At 27.8% G+C, this 14,288-nt stretch overlaps 1 protein-coding gene and 1 long non-coding RNA gene across 2 annotated transcripts in view; both read left to right on the top strand.

Annotated features, from left to right (window-relative positions):
• The window catches only part of LOC101514404 (protease Do-like 8, chloroplastic), a 12,020-nt gene extending 3,504 nt beyond the window's left edge, over nucleotides 1–8,516 (top strand). Inside the window, exons 4-13 of the mRNA XM_073365561.1 lie at nucleotides 101–204; nucleotides 368–434; nucleotides 4,505–4,580; nucleotides 4,674–4,740; nucleotides 5,480–5,697; nucleotides 5,868–5,935; nucleotides 6,347–6,426; nucleotides 6,731–6,817; nucleotides 6,900–7,007; nucleotides 8,209–8,516. Coding sequence (XP_073221662.1) covers nucleotides 101–204; nucleotides 368–434; nucleotides 4,505–4,580; nucleotides 4,674–4,740; nucleotides 5,480–5,697; nucleotides 5,868–5,935; nucleotides 6,347–6,426; nucleotides 6,731–6,817; nucleotides 6,900–7,007; nucleotides 8,209–8,337 — 1,004 coding nt within the window. The 3' untranslated portion in view covers nucleotides 8,338–8,516. The remainder of the gene's footprint in view (nucleotides 1–100; nucleotides 205–367; nucleotides 435–4,504; nucleotides 4,581–4,673; nucleotides 4,741–5,479; nucleotides 5,698–5,867; nucleotides 5,936–6,346; nucleotides 6,427–6,730; nucleotides 6,818–6,899; nucleotides 7,008–8,208) is intronic.
• Nucleotides 1,630–2,990, top strand: LOC105851547 (uncharacterized). Its single transcript, XR_012162097.1, has 2 exons — nucleotides 1,630–1,910; nucleotides 2,667–2,990. It is a non-coding gene; the product is annotated as an uncharacterized lncRNA (long non-coding RNA).
• Nucleotides 8,517–14,288: the final 5,772 nt, after the last annotated feature.

Raw genomic sequence — 14,288 nt, forward strand, 5'->3', positions numbered from 1 at the left:
TTTTCAACTCTATCCCCTCTTTTGTCCGTTGTGGTTGTATAACACTTTTGAATCCTTCAATAGCAATGTTCTTGGAAGGTTATTCCTATACTTTGTAATTGGCAGGACCGAATTGTTCAACTATTTGAAAGGAACACATATTCGGTTGTTAACATCTTTGACGTGACCTTGCGTCCTCAACTTAATGTGACTGGTGTGGTTGAGGTAACTTAACATTCAAATACTAATATGTGATTATCTATTTTATTGATCATTATATTGTCTCTAGCTTGTCTGCATTGGTTACTCGTATCGTGTCTGTGCATCATAGTATACAAGAATGATTTATGGTAGGAAAGAAAGTCACATTTTGTACTCATACTGGCAGATTCCAGAAGGAAATGGCTCTGGAGTAGTTTGGGATGAGGAGGGCCACATCGTGACAAATTACCATGGTGAGAATTAGTGGAGGAATTACCGTTCTATGTTAAGTCCAAATTTATTTTCTTGCATATCGAAAACCATAGATATATAAATGCTTTTAACATCGATTCTCTTCACCAAAATTTTAGTGAACTATGCCTATGAGTGAATGTGCATATGGTTTCTCTAATGTGGATCAAGCCTTTCCTATTATTGATTGATCACATTCAATTTGACTTCTTAACTTGAACATGAATTTGCGATGCAATAGTAAGCTATGTAGCACCAACGTTTCAGATTGAAGACAGTTCCGAGTGTGTGACACGTGTCAGTGTCCAACACCGACACGTCAGTGCACTTGTGACTATACACAATTACTTCTGTTTTCTCAAATTATTACAGATGTTTTAAGTGTTTGTGTCGGTATCGTGTTTGGAGTCTATGTTTGTGTCGGTGCTTTATAAATAATACGAATTCGTTGAATATTTGGCTTTTAAATTAAAATTTTTTTTTTTATCTTTTGCCTTTTACCCCCATTGTTTGGCTCTAATGGAGTGCTCTCTTTATGCACTTAAAAATTTTGTATACATATTTTCCAAATTGTTTATTCACTAGACTTTAATTAAAATTTAGATTTAATGTAGTTTTAATCTTATATTTTTATCAATCCACAAAATCGGTCTTCTTATTTTAAAATCTGACAGTTTTAGTTTTTCATTGAAATTTTTTACTAAAAAATGACGATGTGATAATATCTCTGATATCATAGTAAAACTCTATAAAAACTTAACATTCAACTTTAGAAAATTTTTATTTTATAATTTAAATAATGACATATAAATAATTAATGTATTTAGATATTTCTATATCATTAAATTATATCAAATTATGTCAAATCATTATTTTTAAGATAAAAAATATACGAGATAAACTACAACAATTAATTATTAAAATAGAAAGATCAATTTATAAAATTGATAAAAATAAATAAAATAAAACTGTAATTAAACATAAAATTTATTTATTAAACCACTGTGCGTTCATATTTTATATTTTAATGGAAAACAATAGTTTAAATTTTTTGTTTAAAACTCTGCAAAGTTCCCTAAAATCTTCTGTCCAGTTTATTAAAATAGTAAACAGCGTATAAGGTAGTAAAAAAAACACATTAATATATTTTCAATTGTTTGAACATTAAAAGTAAAAATGAGAGAAATATGATTGAGTGCTATAAACAACACTAATATGTGACTCAAACTCACAACATTAAAAGCATAGCCACCCTTATCTCTCTTTCTCTCCCTCCTCAAATTTAACATTCAAACTTTCCAATTTTTCATTGATTGAACAATAAAAATGCAAGTATCAGCATGCAATTTGTGGTCTAAGGGAGTGCCAATTCCATATCCTTTAAGTCGCCGTGAGGTTTGCTTTGATGGCATATCATCTGTTTGCTCTAATTCCCCAAACGACGCCGTTTCTTTTCCTCAACCCAATTTCAATTCAAGGTTCATCACATCATATACCATTTACTTCTTTTCTTCTTTCAAATTATGATTTCAATAACAAAATGCAAATGGGTCTGTTTTTGTTGTTGTTATAATCGCCAAAATTTGAATCTTTTTGCAACATGTAATTCATCACAAAGAGTGCATTTTTAACTGTTTGAGAGGGTTGTAAACTTGTAAAAATGCAATTTGAACACCAATTCGAGACAACAAAATTCAAGAACTTTTAAATGGTTAATGAAAAACACATAATTAATGAAATGGTAGATTTGGTTAATAGATATATCAGGTGTTGCAATTTTTTATCCTCTATTGAACATTTTTTGTCTGTAGAAGGGATGGAAAATGTCACCATAAACTCACACACACTTGCGTGCTCCCGGGTTCGAACCCAGGACAAGAGTCCAACTGAACAATATCGATACTTGCTAGTTGAGCAAGGACTTAAGGATTGCTAGTTGAGCAAGGACTTAAGGACAATCTCTATTGAACTTTATTAGCGACAAATTTAAACTTTATTAACCTTGATTTTAAGTGTTCAAGTCTACTGTAGTTGAAACACATGAAGTCGTAGTTAATACTGTTCAACTATTCAAATATGTGGTTAATTAAGTTATGATTAATGGGTTATCCAATCTCGATATACTCATTTATTACTCAGACTGCGTTGACTATTTAAAAAGTTGTCTAATTTTGTTGTTCAAATAACATTTCTCTAAACGTGTAATTATAATTGTGGTTGATGTGTGCTTATAGGACTGTTGAAGATCAAACTCAGGATTCGGGTGCTATGCTGAAGAAGATTATTGTGTCCCCAACAAGACGTGTGTTAATGGCAAGCTTGACTATGTTTTCCTGTTTTTGTTCTTCAAGGTACTTGTCAGGTCCGCACGGTTCTGTTTTTGTGTTTAAATTGTTTGATTGTATACAAACAGCTTTTTAAAGAGCTTATTCATAGCTCATTTGAACTCGTATTATGACATAAGTGCTTGTATATTTGTTTGAAATAGTTTTAGTATAAGAGGTCCTTAATTTAAAGTTTTAGATTCGTTGACGTGAATAGAGTTGGCTTTTTGATTATTTACCATGTACCTTCTTTGTTAACTTTTTAATACTTAACGGACTAACTTCACCTAAAAAGTCTAACGGTCTTAATGTTTCAAATCTTAAACGACCAACATGATAAAAGAAAGATAAAGGACGGACCGAAACTTTAAATTAAGGGACACTTGGAGTAATTTTGACTATAATTATGATATGTTCATAAGCTACTTTCAGCTTAGTTTTTAGCAATTATGGATAAACTTATAAATAACTCACGATGACATGTTCATAAGCTCTTTCCAACTTTTTTTTTACAACACCCAATGTTAGTAATTAGTATTGTTAATATTGTTAATATTTTGCTGAGGGTGGGGATCAAACTCTTTTTCCAATTTATTTCAACAAGCTTTTCATTCCTGTAGTAACTTATTGAATTAGTGCTTAATCAATTTGTTGCGCCGCTCTTTCCTGCAGAGGTAAGTTTTCAACTCTATCCCCTCTTTTGTCCGTTGTGGTTGTATAACACTTTTGAATCCTTCAATAGCAATGTTCTTGGAAGGTTATTCCTATACTTTGTAATTGGCAGGACCGAATTGTTCAACTATTTGAAAGGAACACATATTCGGTTGTTAACATCTTTGACGTGACCTTGCGTCCTCAACTTAATGTGACTGGTGTGGTTGAGGTAACTTAACATTCAAATACTAATATGTGATTATCTATTTTATTGATCATTATATTGTCTCTAGCTTGTCTGCATTGGTTACTCGTATCGTGTCTGTGCATCATAGTATACAAGAATGATTTATGGTAGGAAAGAAAGTCACATTTTGTACTCATACTGGCAGATTCCAGAAGGAAATGGCTCTGGAGTAGTTTGGGATGAGGAGGGCCACATCGTGACAAATTACCATGGTGAGAATTAGTGGAGGAATTACCGTTCTATGTTAAGTCCAAATTTATTTTCTTGCATATCGAAAACCATAGATATATAAATGCTTTTAACATCGATTCTCTTCACCAAAATTTTAGTGAACTATGCCTATGAGTGAATGTGCATATGGTTTCTCTAATGTGGATCAAGCCTTTCCTATTATTGATTGATCACATTCAATTTGACTTCTTAACTTGAACATGAATTTGCGATGCAATAGTAAGCTATGTAGCACCAACGTTTCAGATTGAAGACAGTTCCGAGTGTGTGACACGTGTCAGTGTCCAACACCGACACGTCAGTGCACTTGTGACTATACACAATTACTTCTGTTTTCTCAAATTATTACAGATGTTTTAAGTGTTTGTGTCGGTATCGTGTTTGGAGTCTATGTTTGTGTCGGTGCTTTATAAATAATACGAATTCGTTGAATATTTGGCTTTTAAATTAAAATTTTTTTTTTTATCTTTTGCCTTTTACCCCCATTGTTTGGCTCTAATGGAGTGCTCTCTTTATGCACTTAAAAATTTTGTATACATATTTTCCAAATTGTTTATTCAATAGACTTTTAAGATCATGTGAGGATTTATGATTGTTAAATTCTTGTATTACTCAGTAATTGGCAACGCCCTTTCAAGAAACCCAAGCACTGGTCAAGTTGTTGCACGAATCAATATTCTAGCGTCGGAAGGGTGAGGCTCAAGGATATTTTATTTCTTGGCATTTTTTACTGTTTGAAAGTTAATGATCGATATATGTAACTCTGACACTTTCCTTTATAAAAGGGTTCAAAAGAATTTTGAAGGTACACTCATTGGAGCTGACCGTTTAAAGGATCTAGCTGTCTTGAAGGCATGTTTTCTTTTCTACTTTTCAGATTTGTCCGCAATAAATTGAGGTTGAAGTTGAAATTAAGTGGTTAATTCATGCTGTATATTGTGAAAGGTTATGAATGTGGTATAAGATGAAGAGATCTTATTCGCAAGTTAAGGCCTTGATTTGATTGTGTATGTTTTATGTTCTTGAGTTGAAACTCATATGGATAATGGAATGCAGATCCTTTCGTACGCAATTCATAGGCACCTATGGAATGCGTTGCGTACGAAATGATCTACATTCATAAACTTGTGAACAATTTTTTCTTTTTCATGTAAATCATTTGTTATTCTAAGCAATCTACTTAACAACATATCCATTATTACATAGTATACTAACTACTAATATTCTAGGATAATATTTTGCTTCCAAATTTGATTTCTTTTTGCTGCTGTTATATTTCTATAGTGGCGTATCAGGTTTTGAATTTGTTTGTTTCATCATTACTTCTATAGTCTATTCTATCTAATGGCTAATTCATTATTTAACATTAAAATGTTATAGTTTTTGTTTCTTCTTGAGTTCATTCATGTTACTTATGCATTAAAATAATGATTGTTTAAAATTTTGAATCTTCAAAATTATTCTACATTGAACATGCAACATTAATATCAGAATTGTCGTATCATAGTCAGAGTCTATTACAAGTCCTTGTTAATTAATAACTTTACTATCTATTACAAGTCCTTGTTAATTAATAACTTTACTATCGCAGGTAGAAGCCCCTAAAGATATTTTAAAGCCTATCAAGGTAGGGGAGTCTTCGTTTCTAAAAGTCGGGCAGCAATGTTTGGCAATTGGAAATCCATTTGGCTTTGATCACACCCTCACAGTTGGCGTTATCAGTGGACTTAACCGAGATATCTTTAGTAAAACCGGTGTAACAATTGGTGGTGGTATTCAAACCGATGCAGCCATAAATCCCGGAAACAGGTTACACTTGACTCCCTTCGATATCTGATAAGGAAAAGTTTCCTTTCCAATTTTATCCCTTGAATTTGGTGTAATTTACTTGGTCTTAAAGTTGTCCTTTTCATGATTGGTGTTAACTAGTGCTTTGATATACCGCATTGCATTTATAATTTTTCATGTGAATTTAATAGCGGAGGTCCCCTTCTGAATTCAAAAGGAAGCTTAATTGGGATCAATACCGCAATATTTACTCAGACAGGCAAGTTTCTTCATCATTATTACGAGTTAGAATTTTTTGGGTCCACTTGCAACATTTTTATTTTTCACTCTATTTACTTTATTTAATTTCCTTTGGATAGACAACTTAATTAAACATTTATAGAATAAATAGCTATGATATAATACTTATGTACAAGTTATTTTTTTAATAAAAGATAAAATAAAAGTTAAACTGTTTTAATGTAAGCTATAAACTATTTTCATAAGCTATATTCGAGAGCTTATATAGAAATAAACTGAAAACAACTTATGGAGTACTTGTTATAAGTTGTTTCCATAAGCTTTTCCAAATAGTCTCTAAAGTGCATATACTAGTAGATTTGCTCAAATAAGCCAATGCAATTACAAATAATATGCCTCATTTTTGTTGGTGTTTTTCTTGGTATTTCAGGAACTTCAGCTGGTGTAGGATTTGCCATTCCATCTTCAACCGTACTCCGAATTGTTCCTCAGTTGATTCAGTTTGGAAAAGTATGTGGTTCATGCGGACACACACACATACAAACAATCTATGCAAATCTTTAGTTTTTCTGTGAAAATTTTAATGTGAATATGTACTTCTTGCTTCTTGATATAAGATATTAACTATGTTCATATTAAAAACAGTGTGTTATATAAATATATCTTAAACAGAAAAATACTTCACTATAAGTTTGTTTATAAGACATGGAGAAGAATCAGTTTCTAATATGCTTATCTTTTTTCTACATGCATTATTTTTAGCATCATATCTAATAACTTTTCAATATTTGAATCCATGATTCATCAATTTAAGGTTGTTAGAGCTGGTTTGAATGTGGATATTGCTCCAGACTTGATTGCGAATCAACTTAATGTTCGAAACGGAGCACTTATTCTTCAGGTAAATCCATGAAACTTTTTCTTGCATCACAATCAAACTTTGTATTTATAGCTTCTCTCAAATCAAGTCTTTAATTCTTTAGGTTCCAAAAAATAGTCTTGCTGCCAAAGTTGGGCTAATTTCCACTACAAGGGGATTTGCTGGCAATATAGTCCTTGGAGATATCATCATTGCAGTTAACAATAAGCCTGTGAGTTTTTGTTTTCCTTCTTGAAACTCTTTTTTAACTGTTTAAATCATGGTTATCATGCTAGTTATATCTTGATTCAATACACAACTAAACCCAAACGATAAAAATTGTTAGTGTGTTTCTGTTTTGGACATGAATCTCATCTTGTATCTTGATTCATTATGATGAATCTCAATTTACTATGATGAATCCCAATTAATTCTAATGAATCAGTACCTAATAGTGTCATCAGACACTTTTTTCACAACGTTGTATAGCCTGCCAATTTTCTTATCTCATTTTGATTTATTACTTGAATCTTAATTTATTTTGATGTTCTCTAATAATATATCAACTTAGAATCTTAATATGTCGTTTTTTTACTTAAAAATATCATATTTTTATTGGTAATGCATCATTTGATTCATAGTAAAATTTGATTTACGATTTGAAAAAAATAGGTCTTCCGATTCATGATTTGAATCTCAATTTGATAACCATGGTTTAGATATGTCAACAGGGCGGGAATGGAGAGTACTTCCTGCTCCCCATCCCTGCTACTCAAAATGTCCCCCACATCCCTGTCCCCATTTCCTGCCTCTGGTAGTTTTTTCTCCCCGTGGGGACCCTATTAGCATAAAAAATAATTAGATTTCTCTTATTTTAATCAAATTGGTAGTAAAAAAAATTAAAAACTATAAAACAAATGAAACATTATGAGATTATTATGAGTCTTGTGACAACGATAAAAATCACATATAAAATAAATTTATACACATTGTGTGAAAAGACAAATAAACAAATATATAAAATACTTGAATATATACATGCAAAAGTTGCTTTTGTAAATTGTTTGGAGGGGTGTCCCTGTTCCCGTCCCCAAACCCTTGTCAGGGGGACTTTCTCCCCCATCCCTGTTACCGCGGAGAAAAATTCCTCGCCCATGGAGTCCTAAATAGGACATTCTCAATAGAGATCCCCACTTACGGATATAAGTTGACATCCCAACATGGTTTAAATCATGCTCATTAAAAAGCCAAAACATTCATTTTATAACACAAACTTTTAGTTGACCTTTATTATGCCATTGTTCTGTGTAAAATACAACTGCTGCTTCTACATACACTACACTACTTTTAAAAAAAAATAAAAATACTGCACTACCCTTTTATGTAGACAAGATATTTTCATTAATTTGAAAACATTGGTGCATCCTTGGTAGGTCAAGAGCAAAGAAGAGTTGTTGAAAGTATTAGATGAGTATAGTGTTGGAGATAAAGTAATGTTGCTGATTCAGAGGGGTGATGAAAAGTTGGAGCTGCCTGTGGCACTTGAGGAACAAAGTTCTTGAAGAGTCTATATGCATTGAGAGATATATTGTAATGCGTTAGTGGGTTAATTTCAATGTATTTTTGGTAAATTAAGAGCTAATGTGCTTTTATTTGTTCATTGTAAAGATAAGTTTAGTCTTGTTTATTTTTGGGAGAAAATATTAGCATATTTTATATATACACAACAATTATATTTTTAGGTATGTTGCCAAGCTAGTAGAAACACGGATTAGGATCCTCTAATGTTAGAAAAAAAAAGAGAAAATTATGTGGAAGATCCAGACCCTTGAAATATATAGAGTGGAAGATTTTAAAATTTGAGAAAAAATGGGAAATGTTGGTTAAAGTTGAGATTTGAAACTTGAACAAATATGAAAGAGAAAATATTAAGAGGATACTTTTCCACACACCTAACTATGGAAAAATATGATGAATTACAATTAGATTATGTGTAAAATATGTTTGCACTTTTAGGGCAATGTTTTAAGTATGTAAGAGTCCCGTCCTTTCTTGTCTTCATTTAAGGTAATCTTGCAAAATTTACATTTTCTATTTTTTTTTTTTGTTACCATGTAATAGGTTTGAAGTATTCAAGGACTTCATCATTGATTAATCATTGTTGAAGAACCTAGCTAAACCACTTTGATTGGATCTTTCATCTCAACCATGTTTTTTCTTTTCTTTCATCCACATTGTTTTGCATTCAGAATCTTGCTTAGGAGATCTAAATCTAGTTCCATTTGGACTAACGCAATGTTAGTAATTTTTTTTTTTAAAATATAAGTTGTGAGTCATTAAAAGAATACCACATTGTTGCTAGTGCAATCTTTTCGCCTTCTATTCTACATAAACACAAGAAAAGTAAGGGTTGAATTTAAAACATGTTAAATATAAGAAAAAATAACTAAATATACACTAATTAAAAATATTACTCAATATTAATTTAATTTTTTATGTAATAAAAGAATAATTTTACTTTATTTTCCTATTTAATAAAATATTGCATTTTCAAAACTACTTTTTCCCTTTATTTAATTTTATATTTTGTATATGTAAACTTCTGTCATGAGAGTTAGATTTTATCACATAAAAAATTTAACATTTTGAAAAAAATTATACATTAAAACTATCTAGTGGGGATTGTTAAAAATATGTCCTATTTCTATTATGTCAGAGTTATACTACTTTGTTTCTCCATCTTAAACTTTGCAACTAATTTCCTCTCGTATTTGAACTTAATCAATCATTTATATCTATTGAGAAGCAAATCATCATAGTGTTGATTGTTTTGCAAACTTAGGTCATAGTAGTACCAATTTATCTCAATAACTTAAGCTTATCTTTAATGGGATTTGAGAGGGTTTTTTTTCCCGCTTTGTTAGCTAGTCCTTTTAATTTCTATGTTTATAAAAAATGTGTTTCTTCTCTTACTTCTCTGTGTTCAAATACATGTTTATATTAATTAACTTAGACATATAAAATACATTTTCATATTGACTAATTTCAACAAAATTTAAGAGCTTTTGAAAATATTTTAGAGAAGAAAAAACTTTCTTAAAAAAAAACTATTTATTGGACCTTTGAAATTCTACTTGCGACGCTATTAGTTTCATACATTGTTGCACAAACAAAATGTGAACCCATATAAAAATTAAAAATTGTAGCAAACAATCTTCAAAATAGGACTGCATTAGTAAATAAAATAAAATAAATACGACTACATTCACATGTACATATGTAGAAAATTATATTATTTTATAATAATAAAGTGATAATATATTATAACTGGTAGGCTAATTTGTATTACATTAATTTTCCCTATTATATATCCTCGTGTGCAATTACAGAAACCCAAATAATTATGTTAACCTCGTTGAATAAATAAACTAAAATATCTCTAAAACATGCTACGGAGTTGTTTGTTGGCACTTTAAGATATATTAAAGCAATTTATTAAACTAATCACATTGTTAAAATTAGTCAAGAAATTAACGTGTTGGCAAATGAAGTAAAAATAGGAAAAAATGATCTTAAATTAAATCCTAGTATAAAGAAGATAAGAACAATGCATTACACAACATAATCTTAAATATATATATGGCGTCATGCATTACACAATCTTTTCTTTTTTGACTCATTATCACACAATCTTTGGAGCTATTGATTTCGTGTGAAAAGATAGACAGTGTTTTAAACCAAGAATATTCCGATAAAAATCATTATTATATTAACATGATAATTAATTACGGCAAATTGTTGCTTCTAAAAGGAAATAAATTTTCACGATGAAAATAAATAAGACACCTGTTCCTAATATTTTCATATTATTATTATTATTATTATTATTATTATTATTATTATTATTATTATTATTATTATTATTATTATTATTATTATTATCATTATTATTAAACTGAGATTACATTCCTTCAGGAAAAAAAAAACTGAGACTACATCAATTGGTGCACTTGTCAATCACCAATTTAATACTTACTACATCCCATTTTGAATATATATGAGTAAAAAGATAACTATATCTAACCAGTGGCGGATTTTGAGGTGAAATTTTTAAATTTTTAATTAATTAATAAATTAAATTTAATATTTTATTATATATTTGTAAAAATAAAATAAAAAATTCTTTTTTAAATACTAGATTTTTTATACTATTAGAACAATTACGTAAACACTTTTTAAACTATAATAAAAAATAATATACAAATAAACAAAAAAAACTTTAAATATAACACATATTTAAGATAAGATTACTGGTACAGTCTAATTTGTTTCAATTCAAATTGAATTTGAACACACAAAAAATCAATTCAATTGATTTTGATTTTTTTTTTTTTTGGAGTTTATCAAATCATTATTTTGATTTTTATATTTATAAACGAAACTCAAATCACTTATAATTGAAATTTGAGTTAAAAGATGTAGTGTATTTTTAATTCTAGTTAATATTTTTTATATTTATTTTATAAATTATTTTATTAGAAAAAATTATTGAAGACATTAGCTTGGCCGTGACCACTCTATGTCTCAACAAAGCTCCACCATCGTATATACGGATGTTTTGTAAAAAAAAAATTCTAGTGTTAAATATTTAATTAATTTAAATATATATATATATATATATATATATATATAATGTTATTCTTAAATTATTTATCAATTTATATAGTTTATTTTTTGAGAATAGAGATCAAATTAAATTGAAAAAATACTTAATTTGGAGGTACTAATAATTTTTGGATACATATTTTATAAAATTAGTTGATTCAATTAAATTTTTATATCATATAGATTATATTTGTAAATTTGTAAGTAAATAAATATAAAATCATTTCATATATAATTGATATGCATAAAAATTAATTTCTTAAGTGCTTTATTATATGCAATGTTAATTTTGATAATGATATATAAAATATATAATTTATAAAAAGTTATATCATGACGTAAACTTTTTAATCGAATAGTCTATTTTTTAAAATCTTATCTAACTTCTTAAAAATAATATATATCCAATTGAAAAAAGGGTGAAGAAGAAAATAACACTGCATTACACAAATTTGGAGCAACTATAATTTCTTCTGAAAGATAGAGTGTGTTTTGTAACTACAAAGAGAGTGTTTTAAACCAAGAATATTCCAATGTATATTATAATAATAATAATAATTTATCATACACTGATAATTACTTACGGTCTATATATAAACTGGTTACTATAGTCATTATTTATACTATTATATTTTAGTTAAATAATTTTTCATTGTGAAAAATGAACGCAGGACCTTTTTGAATATTTCTATCATCATATTGTAATAAGTTTTAAATTCAGGTTAGATTGATTGGAGAGATTGATTAACCTATCAAGTTCGATTAATGTGACTCAATTTGACTAGATTCATTTTTATGAAAATACTAATACACTTTTAAGATAACTAATCACGTTAACTTAATCCCAAAAAGTAATTGGCCGGTTAGCGTTAAATATGAAACTTGGAATGATTTTCTTTTTATTGAGATGGAATTATATTCATTTAGAATTTAATCTACAGTTGTCAAAAAATTTAGACGGTAAATAAATTATAATCGTTAAATTATTAATAATGTTTAAATTTTGTCATAACTACTTATAAAATTATTTACATGATTGATCATGATTTATGGATTGTATAAATTTTTTATGTTGTCAATGCATTGAAATTAAACTAACAAAAAAGAATTAATGCTCGAAAAACAAAATAAATTACAAAAAGACTATTACAAGTTTGAAATTAAAAATTATGACCTTTAAAAAAGAATTTAATTGTTATGTACTCTTAATATAAAAAAGTTTTATACCGTTAACACATGAAAACTATTTATAGGCTAATTTTAGATGTAATTTTGATAAAAATTAAATTTACTTAAATATTTAAAGATTGTGATTGATTGATATCGTAAAAACTATTTTACGTTGACAATGTTATAAATTAAGTTGTTAAAAAAATTAGGTCTAAGTTTTTTTTTTTTTTTTTTATAAAAAGAAGCTTATGACATTTCATTCAAAATAATATATTTAATAGGATGCTAACTAATGAGCAATACTCAAGACAAAGTTTACCTCAAAATTATTAAAATTAGAGAGATAATATTTGCACCTAACAAATTCATTCCTTAGTTGGCTACTATTTGCCAAAGTAGAAATACCATTAAACCATACAATATGGAAGTGAATCATAACACCTTTGTCATCTCTAATAACTCTTGAAAGAAATACCTTAACTTTGTTGAATACTTAAATCTCTAATAGCTCCACGGTGTCTTTCAATTATTAGGTACTCGAAGATTGGTTGAATCTATAATGTGTTTCATAGTGTGATAATATGTTGATTTAATATATTACTTACCATTGCAAATCGTTACACAAAAAATAAAAACCTAAAACAATTGAATATTATCGCATTTTTTTGGATATCTTTTGTTAAAACCATTTAAATAAGTTCTGATAAGATTTTAGATTTGTTTATCAAATTAAAGTGAACCTAACAATATATATAAAATTTTAATATCTATTTGCAAAAATGTATTATTTGTTGATTTTTTTTTTTAATTTAATCTGTTTTATTTTTTTTACTATTTCATATGTTTCAAAGATAACTTTATAAGAATGTTTCAAACATATATAATATATACTTAGTTTTTTTTATAATGTTAATTTTTAGTGTATCATACATTGTATGTGTTGAGATTATTTATCAAATACTATGTCATTTTATATATATATATATATATATATATATATATATATATATATATATGCATTGGTAAAAATAATGACCAATCTTTATAAAAAAAAATGAATGAACGTCCGATTTAATCCAAATTGCACATAGTCACATTTATTTGAACCGCGTGCTATTTTTATATTTGGAACATATATATTTTTCTTCTACAAAATCAATTAAAACTAAACCACAAACATCCCTTAGAGAGTCAAATAAAAATAAAATAGTAATTTTTTTATATATAATTTAGTAACTTTCCTACGAATATGACTTGGTTTGAATTCAAACATAATTCACAAATTAGCTAAGTAGCGTAAGTGGTTGATGTATAATATTATATTATATGATATTGTAAACTTTAAAATATTATGTTCATTTACTACTAAATAAATTTTCAATAATTTTTATGATTAGTATTTGCATTAATTTTTTTTTTTTGTAGTATTTGATTTAATGATAAATATTCTTCTTATTCGTAATTTAGCATTATAATTTGAATGTAACAAAAATAAAAAAAATGAAATTTAAAAGAACAATACGAATATAGAACTTGATTGATTAATGCTTAAGAGATAAAAGTAAAATAAATAAATAAAAAAGGAGAAATGAAAATTGAAAATAAATTCAACGATGTATAAATCTCATCAATTAACTTTTCATATAGATTAAATTTTAATTAAATTTTTTCCTATAAC

The sequence above is a fragment of the Cicer arietinum genome, chromosome 2, assembly GCF_000331145.2.
Source record: "Cicer arietinum cultivar CDC Frontier isolate Library 1 chromosome 2, Cicar.CDCFrontier_v2.0, whole genome shotgun sequence".
In the NCBI taxonomy this organism is placed as follows: domain Eukaryota; kingdom Viridiplantae; phylum Streptophyta; class Magnoliopsida; order Fabales; family Fabaceae; genus Cicer; species Cicer arietinum.